Source organism: Ovis canadensis, chromosome 15, assembly GCF_042477335.2.
Source record: "Ovis canadensis isolate MfBH-ARS-UI-01 breed Bighorn chromosome 15, ARS-UI_OviCan_v2, whole genome shotgun sequence".
Taxonomy (NCBI): Eukaryota; Metazoa; Chordata; class Mammalia; order Artiodactyla; family Bovidae; genus Ovis; species Ovis canadensis.
This window is the reverse complement of record NC_091259.1, coordinates 61,175,111-61,192,408: the sequence shown is the minus strand read 5'-3', so window position 1 is coordinate 61,192,408 and position 17,298 is coordinate 61,175,111. Positions and strand designations below refer to the sequence as shown.

At 41.9% G+C, this 17,298-nt stretch overlaps 1 protein-coding gene across 25 annotated transcripts in view; it reads left to right on the top strand.

The window, feature by feature from the left end:
• XRRA1 (X-ray radiation resistance associated 1) overlaps window positions 1-17,298 on the top strand; it is a 70,576-nt gene that overhangs the window by 29,826 nt on the left and 23,452 nt on the right. For 12 of the 25 annotated variants that reach the window (XM_069553070.1, XM_069553063.1, XM_069553072.1 and 9 more), the window contains 3 exons: window positions 3,276-3,409; window positions 13,627-13,755; window positions 14,509-14,726. In XM_069553070.1, the coding sequence (XP_069409171.1) occupies window positions 3,276-3,409; window positions 13,627-13,755; window positions 14,509-14,726 (481 nt within the window). The remainder of the gene's footprint in view (window positions 1-3,275; window positions 3,410-13,626; window positions 13,756-14,508; window positions 14,727-17,298) is intronic. The other 13 variants (XM_069553067.1, XM_069553090.1, XM_069553069.1 and 10 more) reach the window with 3 other exon arrangements.

Below are 17,298 nucleotides of genomic sequence, written 5' to 3'. Positions count from 1 at the left end.
AATTCTCATTGGAATTTGCTGATGGTGGTATGAACTCGGCAGTGCTTTGGTGCTGGGCATCTTTCATGGCCTGTGCAGTCCAATCAAGCCCACTCTATGCCATGGGCTCTAGTCATACCCAAACCATTTGCAGATCTCAGAATAAGCAAGGCTGCCTTCTGCCTCCTGACTTCTTTACGTGCCACTTGCTGTGCTGTATGTCTTTCTGTCCTTAACAATTTCAGTTCAGTTCAGTCGCTCAGTTGTGTCCAACTCTTTGCAACCCCCTGGACTGCAGCATGCCAGGCCTCCCTGTCCATCACCAACTCCTGGAGCTTGCTCAAACTCATGTCCATCAAGTTGGCGATGCCATGCCACCATCTCATCCTCTGTTGTCCCCTTCTCCTCCTGCCTTCAATCTTTCCCAGCATCAGGGTCTTTCCCAGTGAGTCAGTTCTTTGCATCAGGTTAATACAGTCAATACTTTGCAAAGTATTGGAGTTTCAGCTTCAACATCAGTCCTTCCAATGAATATTCAGGACTGATTTCCCTTAGGATTGACTGGTTTGATCTCCTTGCAGTTCAAGGGATTCTCAAGAGTCTTCTCCAACACCACAGTTCGAAAGCATCAGTTCTTCGGCACTCAACTTTCTTTTTAGTCCAACTCTCACATCGATACATGACTATTGGAAGAACCATAGCTTTGACAAAACAGACCTTTGTTGACAAAGTGATGTCTCTGCTTTTTAATATGCTGTCTAGGTTGGTCATAACTTTTCTTCCAAGGAGCAAGCATCTTTTAATTTCATGGCTGCTGTCACCATCTGCAGTGATTTTGGAGCCCAAAAAAACAAAGTCTGTCACTATTTCCATTGTGTTCCCATCTGTTTGCCATTAAGTGATGGGGCTGGATGCCATGACCTTAGTTTTTTGAATGTTGAGTTTTAAGCCAGCTTTTTCACTCTCCGCTTTCACTTTCATCAAGAGGCTCTTTAGTTCTTTGCTTTCTGCTGTATGGGTGGTATAATCTGTGTATCTGAGGTTATTGATATTTCTCCCTGCAATCTTAATTCCAGCTTGTGCTTCATCCAGCCTGGCAACTTGCAACATGATGCACTCTGCATATAAGTTAAATAAGCAGGGTGACAATATACAGCCTTGATGTATTCCTTTCCCTATTTGGAACCAGTCCATTGTTCCATGTCCAGTTCTAACTGTTGCTTCTTGACCTGCATGCAGATTTTTCAGGAGGCAGGTCAGGTGGTCTGGTATTCCCATCTCTTGAAGAATTTTCCACAGTTTGTTGTGATCCACACAGTCAAAGGCTTTGATGTAGTCAATAAAGCAGAAGTAGATGTTTTTCTGGAACTCTCTTGCTTTTTTGATGATTCAACAATTTGGTGAATACCAGCTAGTCTCTGAGGACAGCTTATGTGTTACCTGCTGTGTGAAGCCCGTCTGGAGCCCCTGGTAGAGGTCAAACATCTATGCTAGTAGCATTGCTACTTAATAGACACACATTATGTATCTAGCTGCCCGACTAGGCTGTGAGCTCACACAGGGGATGGATTGGTTCACAGTAAGCCTTCAATACATAGGCCTTGAATGAAGGGAGGTGATGACCATGACAGGCATCATTAAGCATTTACTGTGTTCCAAGCTCTATGCTACAGGCTTTACCTACACAATTTCTCATAAAAATCCATTGTTATTTCTACTTTATAGATAAGGAAACTCAGCTTAAGTAATTTGTCCAATATCACAGTTAGTCAGGACTTAAAGCCAGGTCTACGAGGGGTATCAGTTAATTTCTGCAGTGGACTCATACCAAACCCAGCCCTCCTCCAACAGTGACCTAGTCAGTTATGTTTATGTGTGATTGACTGTGTTTCACTGAAGTGGTAAACTAGAAACCTTGCCCCTGCACCAGCTGTGTAAGATGCTAAAACTGGCCCCATTCAGTAGGGGTGTGTGTGGGTGGATGTGTTAGCAAGTACTGCTTGCCACACAACAGGCCAGTAAATCAAGAGACAAGTTGTTGGGGCACCAAATAGTGAATTTATTCAGAAAGCCAGCAAACCGAGAAGATGGTGAAGTAATGTCCCAAGAGCCATCTTGCCTGAGATAGAATTCAGGCTTCTTTTCTACTAAAAGAGGAAGGAGTAAAGTTAAACATTTCCTGGTTTAGTCAGCCTCCTGAGAGGAAGTGTTAATTTCTTCCTTCCTGCAGTCATTCAGAGGTGGGCCTGTTCAGGAGTTTTCCCGTGAGCTAAATAGAGGAATTTTAGCTTATGGCTCATTACCTGGGAGGCAGGATTCCCAGAGATGGGCCATTACATATAATTTAATTTTATAGGCAACATCCCTTTAGTGATTACCAGGTAATAAAATAAAAAAGGTTCATCCCTATTACAGAGAGGGAGGGAAGGGAGCAAAGAGCTAAAGTAGGTGTCTGGAGAGGCTCTTCTGGAAAGAAAGACTAGCGTGATACCAGGTATCATAATTGCCTTTGTGTTTGCACAGAGAAACTCAGTTTCCTGGCTGGCCCCCAACCCAAGTCGACTATATCATGAATCTCAGTGGCTAGTTAGAATGCGCTTTGTGTTGAGGTGACAGTTTGGGTCATTGTCCTCATAAGCCAGTTCATTTCAGCTGCTTATTTTATGTGCACCTACTGTGCCAGGGCCTATGCTAGATTACAGTGACAAGGCGCTTCACCTCAGAGAGTTTATAGCCTAGCCTACTGCTGTGCACCAGGACCTGCTCGCTTGGCACATCCATGTACCAAAATCTCTAGTCCTCAGCCTTATATCCCGTTATCACAGTTACCTGGCTGCCTATAAGAAATACCCTGGAAGCAGTCTAGATAAAGCACTCAAAGTCAAAGGAGGGAGAGAGTCCATCTGGCTGGGAATGAAAAAAGCTTTCAGAAGGAGGGAGCTTTTGAACTGGCCTTTTAGGGCTTGGATTTTGATACATAGAAAGAGGGCATTCCTGAGTGAAAAGCTCAAGCAAAGATCTCTGGATGGGGTGGGGCAAGGAATAAGGAGGAGTCACTTTGGCTAGCACCAGGGGATAAGCAAAAGCTTGCAGTATGGGAGCAAAGGCTGGCAAATTGGTTGGGAAGTAACTCTTGTAGACCTTGAATGTTAATCCAGAGAGTCAGGAGGGTTTTAGTCTGTGGTTGGTGGGCCCCCTGGAAAGTTAAAAAAAAGTAGCCACCTCCCACCTCATGTATGAGCATGATTATCACGAGGAGTGCTTCTGCTTCTCTGTCTTCTATCTTTGCACCATAGTTCCTGGACCTTTCCTTCAACAGCCTGACGGCGGAGGCCATCTGTGACCTGGGGATTCTGCCACACCTCCGTGTCCTGCTCCTCACAGGCAATGGCCTCACCTCTCTGCCACCCAGTTTGGCTGTTGCAGAGCAGTAAGTCCCAGAGTACAAGTATCCAAAGAAATAGTCCAAAGCAGTTCTAAAGGGCTGGGAGAATGCCACCTACTAAAGCTCCCAGTAAAGGTACCAGTAGAAGCAAAGCCCCAAGAGTTGGGGAGGCCTCAGCTAGGGAGTCCACACCCCTCCCCAATAGGGAGTGACACGGGTGTCTGCACGTCACTGTCGTTTCCTCTGATTTCTCATTAAGCTGTGGCTATTGCTCTTGCCAGATTATTTCCCTTCATGAACCCTCTAAATAAGCTTTGCATATTTCCATTCTGCACATTTGCTGAGGCTGTGCCTTCTGGCCAGAATGTACTGGCCCTTTCTCTCTTAATAGTAATACATGTGTAATGCTTACTATGTGTCAGATACTGTTCTGACACTCTTCGGTTCAGTTCAGTCGCTCAGTTGTGTCCGACTCTTTGCAACCCCATGAGTCACAGCACGCCAGGCGTCCTTGTCCATCACCAACTCCCAGAGTTCAGATTCATGTCCGTCGAGTTAGTGATGCCATCCAGCCATCTCATCCTCTGTCGTCCCCTTCTCCTCCTGCCCCCAATCCCTCCCAGCATCAAAGTCTTCTCCAATAAGTCAACTCTTCGCATGAGGTGGCCAAAGTACTGGAGTTTCAGCTTCAGCATCATTCCTTCCAAAGAAATCCCAGGGTTGATCTCCTTCAGAATGGACTGGTTGGATCTCTTTGCAGTCCAAGGGACTCTCAAGAGTCTTCTCCAACACCACAGTTCAAAAGCATCAGTTCTTCGGCGCTCTGCCGTCTTCACAGTCCAACTCTCACATCCATACATGACTACTGGAAAAACCATAGCCTTGACTAGACACTCTTAATATATACTAACTAATTTAATCCTCACAGCCCTATGAGGTAAGTGCCCTATTATCATCACCCTCACTTTATAGATGAGGAAATTGAGGCACAGGTAAATTAAATAACTCAACCAGAGTTACAAAGCCAAGTCGCAGAGGCAGAATTTGAACCAAGTCCATCTGACTCCAGAGAGCAGGCTTATGACCATTACTTTCTCATGTTGCTTCTGTACATATTTCAAGGGCTACCTCAGACTGTCCTCTTTCCCTATCAGAAGCCTTTCTATCTTAAGGCTTAAGAGCTTTCTATCCTAAGGCTTTCTATCTTAAGGAAACATTAAGTACATTCACACTGTTGGGCAACCATCACAATCATCCCAGTCCAGAACTCTGTTCACCTTGCAGAAATTCCATCAACTTTGACTAATGGACATGACGCTTTTAAGAGGAATATCAGATAATTCTTTGGATTCCGAAGATATTCCTTTTTGCCCTCAAGGTAGAGCAGCAATCATACTTACTTCTGATAATTGGTATCAGTCACCTAGCCAATATAATAAACCCCTCTTTCCCTGCCTGTTGGTTCAGTGGAATAAAGAACCCAAGAGGCCAGCATTAAACTTAACTTCCAGTTAAGTCGAACTATTTTTGTGTCCCCTGTAAAAGTATTCCTCCCAAGGAAACTCAGAGCTCTAACTTAGGAACTCAGAGCTGCAGGAATTAGAAGCAAATTGTAAGAGGAGCTGCTTTCATTTTCATTCATTCATTCCTAGGCCCTTATGATCCAGTATGAGAAAAACAGAATCAGTTTTAGTTGCTAGTTTATGTGACACTCCATCCTGTAAGTCAGCATCCAACCTCACAGTGGGTAGTCTCCTAGCTAGTGGAATAAATAAGTTGTCAGAAGACTGTTTTACAATTCTGTTAGGTCGCTAGTCCCGTGTGATGGAGTACATGGCAAAAAATTAAACTCCATGTCCTTGAGTCCATTATTGTACTTCTTTGCAATGAAATGTGTTCCATGGTTAAAAACAATGTTATGTGTACTATTTAAATAATGAATAAGATGTTCTGTAAATCCACAGATTGTGATGCTTGGCAGAACACTGTGGTTAGGCAGAGAAAATCCATGTCTCAAATACATACATATTTCAGTAAGGAAAAAAAAATCACTGCTCCTTTTATGAAAGTAAACGTCCACTCTAGTCATCCTTCTACTGGATGGTTGGCTAATCCTCCTAGAAATAGTGCCATGTTAGCAACTCAGCATTAGCCTCTGTTATTGGCAGGTTGGGTGTTCAACAGGACTGGTAGCCAAATGAACTTTGTGGAGGGGAAGTATGTAGTTTTCTTCCCTGCTGCCAAGGCCATTTTGCAAGTAGCAGGGTATCTAACTGACATTCATGGAATGGGTCATCTTGTTCACCTGATCATCGAGAGTCTTCTCTGAAGTGGATAGTCTTTGTGAGAATTCACACGAGATACAAATAATTCTCATCCTATTCATTCTGAGAGGTCCATTCACATAATTCTCCCTCAGTCCTCCCTGTCAGCAGTTTTACATTATGGTTTCCAAGCTTTGACTCATCAGCTAAACCACTGCCCATGAATCAGCACAGACCTGCACTTTTGGCTATCTCACCAACCAAGGAAAATGAACAGTCAGATCTATTGTTCTGGGTTTTATCTCTTGGGAGGATTTCTCCTCCCCTGTCTTTCAGAGCCACCTTTGTATGGAGCTATAATCCTGCAACAGTCTGGTTTTGGTTAGTATCAGCATATCATGCAAAACCATTTGTAAATCCAGTTGCATATTGTTTTCCTGCACCCAGTGGTCCTAGAACATTAGTTATGGGTTGACGGAGAAGAAACAGTACAGCAGGAGTAGGCATCATAGAAATCTAAGCAATGTTAATTCATTCAACTTTCCAGATTTGCTTGAGCTGATCTCCAGTATTATTTTCATGTGCTGAGAAAGTTCTGAACATTCAGGTCATGATGCACAGCTTAGTAAATGTGGTCACCTTAGTGAACCGTGGTCAGGTATTCGGTCTCTACCAACATGCAGGAGTAAGCCAGAAGCTGTTTTTCAAAAGGAAAATAGTTACATGAAGAATAGAGCATAACTTTGCTCAAAATATGATTCTGTAATTGATGCCTTACAAAGGCTCTATTCATAGAATGAGTGACCATTCACTCTATTTTTCATCCAAACCAGGAACATCATTGAGAGGGAAAAGCATCACTATTAATTATATGGTGATAACAGGCGAAAATTCAAACTGTCCTTGAAAACCAGCATATATGGTAACCCTATCTATACAGCCTTAGACAGAACACAGTTGGACCTGCTAAGTCATAATACCCAATAATACCCTTGGTAAATTACATAATGCCCAGAGAGCAACTTGCATGGCAATTGGGCCTGTTGCAGAGCCTTGCCTTGCTCTTCCTACACAAAACTAGCAGCCTCAGTAAATGGATCAGAACAGCACAAATGTTTTATGTGTGGCTGCCCCCCCCCCAAAAAAAAAGCCAACAAAGCTTTGTAACTTTTTCTTAGTAGAAGGCAGTGAAAGATGTCTTTCACATTGGAGGTATATTCCAACATGCTCCAGATACCTGGACATCAAGAACATTAATCACGGTGTCAGTTTCTTGAATTTTTGTAAGGTTTACCTCCATCCTGTGGCACAATCCATACTGATGTATCTAAAGTATTTTAATTTCCTGCCCTTTAGCTCCAGTCAACATAGTGTTCTGTGGAATACCAAAATAATCAAGATTTCCAAGGATTAGGTTATGATAGAGCTAAAGAATTAAGGTAGCCCCCAGGGAAGAGAACAAAGGTATACTGCTATCCCTGTCAGGTGAAAGCAGACTGCTTCTGGTGGTTCTTGTTCATTAATAAAGTAACATCTGGAACATCCTTAGCTATATCACAAGTTCTAGGGGCTGTGTTGATGTGCTACAGTAAGAAGAGTTCACATAGGGAACAGTGGCTGAAATTGGAGTCACCATGTGATTGAGTAATTTACAGTCATTCTTTGAGACCTGTCTTCTGCACAAGTCAAATAAACAAGATAAACAGGGATGTTATAGGACTCATCATCCTTCTACCTTTCCAGTCTTTAGTGTTTGCAGTAGTCTCTGCAGTTACCTCAGAGATGTAGAATTATCTTTGATTTACCGTTTTGGAAGCAAAATTCCTAGGGCTTCAGTTTGGCCCTTCCTATTATAATAGGCCTCATGTTATTGGTCAGTAAAAAAAGTGTGATTATTTTGTCAGTGGCTTAGTGCATCTTTTCTAATGATGTAAGAACTGGGGAGATAACCACAAAGTAGGTTTGTGAGTTTACCAGGTCCCTTCACCTGCTAAATTTCCATTCTTCCTTTGAATCATCACACTTGCCCACTTTTGGTATGGACCACCATGCCTTTCATACCCCAGACTTAGCACCAATTTGCAGATATTTTCTAGTTATGTTTGAAAGCGTTCATTAGCATTCTCTATATTGTTGGAAACGTTCTATATCTTCATTGTCCAGTATGGTAGCCACTAGTCATATTGAGCACTTGAAATGTGGTTAGTGTGACTGAGGAGCTGAATATTTCATTTTATTAAAGTTTGATTAGTTTTAATTTAAATGTAGATAGTCAGGAACTGAATGAGAAACGATGACTCCCCCTGTGGGCAACTCAAATCACTTTTTTTCCTCACCAGATCTAGAGTTCTTTTGGCTATATAGGTCACCAAAATCAGCTTAATTCATTTACAGAAATTGAAGTTGTTTGAAGCTAGTCTTCGGTCCCTGCAAGGATCACAATTTTCTAATTCACACTTCCTTTTTGGATTTAGTCTTCCATTGCCCTAACTTAAAACAGGGGCAGTTGATTGGGGCTCCCTTTCTATGACATACTCTGGACCCCAGTTTTTGACCTCCTGGACTAGCAAGGTTGTCAGAATCTCTGCTTAGCTTCTCAGACACTTCTGGAGTCAGCAGAGAGCCCTAGGCAAAAAGTGGCCCCAAATGTTACATGATTCCCTTCAAGTTTTCTCCTTCTTCCAAATCTTGGTGCCCTAAGTTTTCACAGCTTATTAGTTCCCAGATGCCCTAAAGAAGATTGTCATATATATATATATATATATATATATATATATATATATATATGTATGTGTATATAGTCTGGATTTTATAGTTTATACTTGGGAGAGAGTTGGCTCATGGTATTTAGTCTGCAGGACCATAAGCCTTTCCATTTATTTTGGCCAGGTGCCTAGGTGCCTGGTATGGAACCATTTTAAACTAAATAAACTAGCTGGCTATTTTATGAACCACTCCAATGATACAAATATCAGCTGGAGTTTTTCAGGAAGACAAGCTTGCCCTCCGCCTTCCTCTTCTCTGTTCACTCCAAGGTAGTTTCCCCTTGGTTTGGGGATGAGAGGAATGGGCTTAGTTCTGGTTCTGAGGATACCTGTCTTTAGGATCCCAGACTCAAGTGAGGATCTCCAATTATATGCCCCACCTTCTCTTTCAATAATATCAGCAAATATCCTTATGGCAAAAGTAGCTTTTTATGCCCGGTTTCTATCTCTGGAGTTTTATTTTTAATTTTTTTTAAGATTCTTTTTTAACGTGGGCCATTTTAAAAATCTTTATTGAACTTGTTACAGTATTGCTTCTGTTGTTTGTTTTGGTTTTCTGGCTAAAAAGACTCTGCGATCTTAGCTCCCTTACCAGAGATGAAACCCTCACCCCCTACACTGGAAGGTGAAATCTTCACACTGGACCTCCAGGGAGATTCCTGTCTCTGGAGTTTTAGATTTTGGCACAGTACTTTACTGTCTTTGCATCTCTTACATCTTTTTATTTTTTTTTTAATTTTTATTGGAATATAGTTGATTTACAATTTTGTGTTCATTTTAGGTATACAGCAAAGTTAATCCGTTATACATATACGTATATCTGCTCTTTCTTAGATTCTTTTCCCATATAGGTCATTATAGAGTATTGAGTAGAGAGTTCCCTGTGCTATACTGTAGGTCCTTATTAGTTAATCTGTTTTATATATAATAGTGTGTATGTCAGTCCCAATCTCCCAATTTATCCCTCCTTCCTCCTTTCCTCCCTGGTAACCATAAGTTTGTTTTCTCCATCTGTGACTCTTATTTCTGTTTCATAAATAAGTTCATTTGTACCATTTTTTTTAGATTCCACATATAAGCAATATCACATAAGATTTATCGTTCTCTGACTTACTTCACTCATTATGACAATCTTTCGGTCCATCTATGTTGTTGCAAATGGCACTATTTCATTCTTTTTTATGGCTGAGTAATACTCTATTGTGGAGAAGGCAATGGCACCCCATTCCGGTATCTTGCCTCGAAAATCCCGTGGATGGAGGAGCCTGGTGGGCTACAGTCATGAAGCGTCAGACGTCACTGAGTGACTTCACTTTCACATTTCACTTTCATGCATTGGAGAAGGAAATGGCAATCCACTCCAGTATTCTTGCCTGGAGAATCCCAGGGACGGGGGAGCCTGGTGGGCTGCCGTCTCTGGGGTCGCACAGAGTCAGACACAACTGATGGTGACTTAGCAGCAGCGGCAGCAATACTCTATTGTGTATGTATATATATACCACATCTTCTTTATCCATTCCTCTTTGATGGACGTTTAGGTTGCTTCCTTGTCCTGACTATTGTAAATAGTGTGGCAGTGAACACTGGGGTGCGTGTAACTTTTCAAAGTATGGTCCCTCTAGATATATGCCCAGGAGTGGGATTGCTGGATCATGCAGTAGGTCTAAATTATAGGTTTTTTTAAAAAATATATATATATGTACTTTATTCATCATTCTAATTGTTTCCAGTGGAAAGTCTATAAAGTAAGACAAGTCTTCACCACCCTGTACTTCGTATTTCTTTACATATAAGAAAGAGAGAATAAATATACTCCTGCTTACATCAGAGAATCAACTGAAATATTTATGCTTTGAAAGCAGTGCGGCTTCAGACAAGTATTATTGTCGTTTTTTTCCTACACATCTGTCCACACTCAGTATGCTCTGTTGGGTCTCCTTTTCTGCTAATCTCTTAAATCTTGGTCCCCCATTGTCCACTCTCAACCCACTGTTTTTCTTTATAGTCTTAGTGTTCTCATCCCTTCCCAAGTCTTAAGTTATTTCTCTACTTCACTTTTGTCATCTGAACTATACACCCATGTATCCTACCTACCATATCAAACTCATCAGACACATGCCCATGCCAGCATCTCCTCCTCCTGTGTCCCTGGCCTCATTGATGGGCACTGCTTTTCATCTGCTGTGCAGTTGTCCAGGCTAGAAACATGGTCATCAGCCTGAATTCTTCTCTTCCTCACCTCTCACAACCAACTAGGCCCAGAGATGCTTGAGACCAACTAGAAACCACACAACAAGCAAAGCAGCAGCAACACCAGAACCAGAGCCCAGGGCTCCTGATCTCCATTCCCATGCTTTTTCTAATATGGTACTCGAATTCCCATTCCTGAATAGAACCCAACCACCGGGGCAGACTCTTACCTTCTAAGCAATTCCATTAAAGCTACCAGATTTTAAATGGTATCACTTCCCTTTGCTGAGAGAAGGTATAATAAAAAGAGCACTACAGCTGGAAATCTTGGTTTCTTCATTACTGACGGACTCCTGCCACTTCAAAGAACTCTTCTCCCAAAACTGCTGTGGGAACGGCTCAGCAAGAGAGTCTGATGCTTTCCTGTGAAGCTTTGCATCTTGTCTTCTCACCTACCTGTTGATGGCCCCCATATTTCAAGGCATGTGTTTTAGAGAGAAAATGAAACTCCTCTATATTATAATTGGAGCTGAACTTTGAAAAGGCAAAGTAGTGTGACTTTTCACAAGAGACAGGTCAGAGCTAGCTTTTTTATTATGGCGCTTAAGAGGAATTTTTTGAAATCTTACTTCTTAGCTGTTTCATGTTTCACTGGAGTAAAATAAAGATTGGCCAATTAGCTATAGATCAACAGAGCTTCTGTGCACCATCCTATAATTGCTTTCAGGCAGATTAAAAATTCACTGTGTGAAAGTTGGTCCGTTCAGGAAGAGGAAGAGAATGATCTGTGACCCTGAAAAATACCAGGAGCTAAAGGCTTCCTTCCTGCTCTGTTGAGTGTCTCTGGTCTTTGGATTTCAAGCCTCTTGCCCCTCACCTTGCCAGGGCTCTTTTGGAAACAGTATCTGACCCCTTCCTCTTTTTATTCAGAATTATCATGGTTATAATCTACAGAAATCCATCACTATTAGAGTAACAAAAAAGGAAGAATTTACTCTAAAAACAACGAGGTGTCTAACACTCAGGCCTGGGGTCATGCTGAATATCAGTCCTGAGCGTTGTGGAGCACCCCAGAAGTTCTGTCTGTCAGCTCTCAGACCTACTCCTCTCAGTGACTCACCCCATTTGTCCACAGGTGCATGCCTGTGTTTCTCTGAGCCCCATGTTGAGGCACATGACCAGCCAGAGCTCCTAAAACTACTACAGCTGCAGCCACAAAACAATGATTTGTCTTCCTGTTCCTCTCCTTCTCTCACAGTTCTTAAGAAGATAGCAAATTCTCTCTTCCTTTTTCCCTTTGGCCATGCCTCATGGCTTGTGGGATTTTAGTTCCCCAGCTAGGGATTGAACCCAGGCCCTCAGCAGTGAAAGCCAGTGGTCCTAACCACTGGACCAACAGGGAGTTCTCTCCTTCTCCGTCTTCGTGGTTTAGCTTAAGCATTGCCTTCTCTGGACTCGCCCCACCTGAGTGGGTGACTCCCATCAAGTTTTGTGCCTGCCTCTGCTCTAGTATTGGTCTCACTGTGTGCTGAGCATCTGTTTCCTCCACGAGACTATAAGAACTTTGAGAGGGGAATATGTTCTTTTTCTCTTTGTATTCCCTGTGCCTGGATCCACAAATACGTGTAAACCAATTCTTGAGTGCGAATGAATGAGTGAGTGCACAACTGGCTGTGTGCTGTCTTTAAATTCACCTTTAAAATACTGCTGCCTTTAGGTGAACTGTTCACAGTCCCTTTGGGCCTTGGATCTCACTGTCTACCTTTGTCAGCCTCTCTCTTGCCCAGCCAGCAGCAACCCTTCCACTTCCCCACCCTTTAATTCACATAGGGCTTGAAGATGTGATGTGAGAGGTGGGCGCTGTAGCGGAAAGGGCCTGGGGTTTGGAATCGAATTGGAGCTCTACCACTTTCTGACTATGAGATTTTGGGCAAGTGACTCTTAAGTTTGAATTTCTTCATTTGAAAAGGAGAGTGATCACACCTGTCCTTCCCAGGGCTCCTCTGAGATGACATATATAAAACTACACAATGTCAGGAATGCAGTAGGCTCAGAAGAAAGGCTACTTTCCAGTCCTCTTATTGTAGGCCTGTGATTCACATATGTGTATGTGTGTGTGTGACCAGGTATCCCTATGTGTTTGTTTTTGTGTATAGAGAGGATGAGGTTAGAGGGAACCATGAAAACACAATGTGAGTCATCTATCTCTCATGTGCTTAGAAATAATTACCTAAGCCTCATCCACATGGTGACACAAATGAGGTCATGTTGATGGTTGTACCTAAAATACCACCACTTCTTACCCCATGTGTGATTCAGGACCTCAGCCTGTTAAATCCCACTCTCAAGTGTTTCTGAAAATCCTCAGAATTAGAATTTAAGAAAAGACTTCTCAGTTCCATACTGATGTGTGCACTCTACAAAGGCGTTTAGAGGAGAGCCTCACCGCGGCCAGAAATGGTGCCCTTCATCTGTCCTACCTTACCCCACTTGGCCTCTGCCAGGGTCATTATCTCCAAGTGCTTCTGTGGTTACCAGTTGTTGGGGTGACACAACATACTTGGGAGTCTTCCCTGACCCCAAATTGTGCAGTGTTCTTCCTATAGAATTTTCCCCCTAATTTTGCCACCCTGGTATCTTCCATGAACATTACTAATGCCTCTCCATCCTGCCCCAACTTGGTCTCGCTGAGTCCATCAGTGGATATACGCAACCTTTCTCCATATGAAAGATTGGATGTGTGAGTGGAGTTTGGGGAAGGGGGTCAGTTGGAGAGGGGATTCCACTTTCTGGTACCTCTGTCTGCAAAAACTATTCTTGGGCACTAGAGAAATTTCCAAGGTGGTTAGGCTTCTTTTTTTCGGTGGGAGGGGACCACACCACACAGCATGTGGGATCTTGGTTCCGAACCAGGGATTGAACCCATGTCCCCTTGCTTCAGAAGGCTGGAATCTTAACCACTAGACCATGAGAGAAATCCCCTGGTTAGGCCTCTTAATTGTCCCGTGCCCTTGATCATGACCCTAGGTCTTTGTGCACACAGGGAGGCGTCTGTCACGTCACTGACCACCAAGAGGTACATCCTGAGGTTCCCAGCGCTGGAGACACTGATGCTGGATGACAACAAACTCTCCAACCCCAACTGTTTTGTCAGCCTGGCCGGGCTCAAGAGGTAAAGCTAAAAGCCTGTCTCTGCAGTGCCCTCTGTAACCCCCAAGCTGCTCACACCTTGAGTACTGCTCTGGAAGCCAAAAGGCCTGGCTTTAAATCCCAGTTCCTCCACTTATCTCAGCTGTGTGGCCATGGGTAAGTCATCTCCCCTCTGAGCTTTAGCTTGAGCCAAAAAAGTGGGGCATTAGTAAAGATATTTCTGATCACATGATTGGTTTAGAAGCAGCAAAGAGGAGATTAGGATGAGATGTTATCAGAAACGAGATCCTAACCCTAAGAGAGGAGATGGAATAAAAGAAAAAAGACTGAGAATCAGATAAGTTAAACTCTTGAGTTCCATCTATAGAAAGCCCTCTATACATCCAGAGATTCAACCAACATAGAACCCATAATTGTGGAGGCCTGACTATATTTGGTTAAAGCGATGAAATGCTGGCCTTTAAATGATTAAGTTTTGGATCTCTGGAAATTTTACTTGGGGTTCAAATGCTATTTACTGAACACTACTTTGTGCCACATTATTTACACATTTTGTCATTTAATCCTCACAAGAACCTCAAAAAGTTAATAAATGCTACCTCCATTTTAGAGGTAGGGATATTGAGACCCAGAGAGGGTAAGTCACTGGCTCAAGGTCACAGAGGAGGAGTAAGTGCCCAAGACTGATTCCATGTTCATTCCCTAAAGTTGCTTGGTAAATGTCCCTGAGGTATCATTACTGCTGTGATTCTGTATTCACTTTCCTTAATTAAAGACTGAAGAAGTTAAGCCTGGACCAAAACAAGATTTTCCGGATCCCGTACCTACAGCAGGTTCAGCTCCGAGATGGGTCTGGAGATTGGGTTGGAGGCAGGGGGAGTCCCCGGAAACAGCCCCAATCCATGCTGCAGCCCAAGTCGTGGATCTATGAGGCCTCAGATGACCAGCCGGATTATACTATACTGCCCATGAAAAAGGATGTTGACCGGACAGGTTAGTGATACCCCTTATTAAAGAGACTCTTGACCCATGGTGTGAATAAGCTTCTAAGAATTGATTCTGAAAGTCTATGGCTCCCTGGGGAGCTCCTGCTGCTCAGCTGCTGGGTCTGGGGAGATTGTGGTCTCACATGAAATATTTTAGTAACTTCCTACCTGTTCTATCAGTCAAGATGTTTTTACAACCCAGGTATAAATGGATTTTTTTTTTTTAATCTCAAATAGTAAGAGGCTAGAAGTAAGGCTTTCCAGTGATGGTTAATTCTGGGGTGCATTGGCATTCTCAAGGGACTTGGGCTCCTTCCATCCTCTCTTCTCCATCCTGGGCCTGCTTGCTTGTCCTTCCTTGCTTGTCCATTTGCATGTCTTCTTTGGAAAGATATCTATTCATATCCTCTTGATTGTTTATTTTTTTGCTATTGAGTTTTGAGTTTTAAAAAAATTAATTTTTGGATAGGAATCCCTTGTCCAGATACAGTAATTAAAAATATTTTCTCTCCTTCATTAGGTTGTATTTTCATTTTGTTCATGGTTCCCTTTGCTGTGCAGAAGCTTTTTAGTTTGAGGTGTGCAGCAGAGTGATTTAGTTATACATTTATATGTATATGTTTATATGTTTTCGATTCTTTTCCACCGTCATTTATTACAAGACTTTGAAAATAGTTCCCTGTACTATACAGTAAATCCTTGTTGTTAATCTATTTTATATATAGTGGTATGCATCTATTGATTCCATACTCTAATTATGCTTCCTCTTTCTTCCCCTTTGGTAACCATAAGTTTGTTTTCCATGTGAGTTTTCTGGTTTCATAAATAAGTTCATTTGTACTATTTTTTAAGTTCTACGTATAAATGATATCATATGATATGTGTCTTTCTCTGTATGACTTCACTTAGTGTGATAATCTTGAGGTCCATGCATGTTGCCGCAAATGGTATTATTCCACTCTTTTATATGGCTGAGTAATAGTCCATTGTGTGTGTATCACATCTTCTTTATCCATTCATCTATTGATTGACACTTAGGTTGCTTCCGTGTATTGGCTGTCATATATAGTGCTGCTCTGAACATTGTGGGGTTACATGTTTCATTTGACATTAGTGTTTTCATCTTTTTTGGGTATATGCCCAGGAGTGGGGTTGCTGAATCATATGGTAACTCTATTTTTAGTTTTTTAAACAACCTCCATACTGTTTTCCATAGCAGCTTCATCAATTTACATTGCCGCTAACAGTGTACAAGGGTTCCCTTTTCTCCACACCTGCTCCTACATTTATTATTTGTAGACTTTCAGTTGATGGTCCTTCTGATCTGTGTGAGATGATAGTTCATTATAGTTTTGATTTGCATTTGTCCAATGATTAGCAATGTTGAGCATCTTTTCATGTGCCTGTTGGCCCATTTGTATGTCTTCTTTGGAGAAATGAAGGAATGTTCTAGTTCTGTAAAAAATGTCACTGGTAAATTGATTGCATTAAACTGTAGATTACTTTGGATAGTGTGGCCATTTTAATAATATTAATTCTTCCAATCCAGTGTGTGGTATATCTTACTATTTCTTTAAATCATCTTCATTTCCTTTATCAATGTTTTACAGTTCTCAATATATAAGTCTTTCACCTCCTTGGTCAGGTTTATTCCTAAGTATTTTATTCTTTTTGGTTTCAATTTTGAAAGGAATTTTTTTTTAACTTTCTCTTTCTTATATTTCTTTGTTAGTGTAAAGAACTACAAGTGGTTTCTGTATGCTAATTGTTTTTAAAATTTTATTTATTTATGTATGGCTGTGCTAGGTCTTCATTGCTGTGTGAGCTTTTCTCTAGTTTTGGCAAGCAGGGGCCATTCTCTAGTTGTGGTGCACAGGCTCTCACTGCAGTGACTTCTCTTGTTGCAGAACATGGGCTCTAGGGTGCTCAGGCTTCAGTAGTTGTGGCACCTGGGCTCAATAATTGAGGCTCCCAGACTCTAGAGCACAGGCTCAATAGCTGTGGTGAATGAGCTTAGTTGCTCTGCGGCATATGGGAGCTTCCCGGATCAGGATCAAACCTGTGTCTCCTGCATTGGCAGGTGGAATTTTTACCACTGAGCCACCAGGGAAGCCTTCTATGTGTTAAATCTTGTATCCTGCTACCTTGCTGAACTCATTTATCAACTCTATTAGTTTTGTGTGGAGTCTTTAGGGTTATATATATATATAGTATAATGTTATCTGCATATATGACAATTTTACCTCTTCCCTTTCAGTTTAGATACCTTGTATTTCTTTTTCTTGTCTGATTGCTGTGGCTAGAACTTCCAATACCATGCTGAATAAAAGTGGTAAGAGTGGGAGTCCTTGTCTTGTTCTAGATTTTAGCTGAAAAGCTTTCAGCTTTTCACAGTTGAGTATTATGTTGGCTATAGTTTGTCATAAATAGCTTTAATTATGTTGAGATATGTTCTCTCTGTACCCACTTTGGCAAGAGTTTTTTTTTTTATCATGAATGAATGTTGAATTTTATCAAATGCTTTTTCTGCATCTGTTGAGGTGATCTTGTGATTATTGTCATTTCTTCATGTATCACAT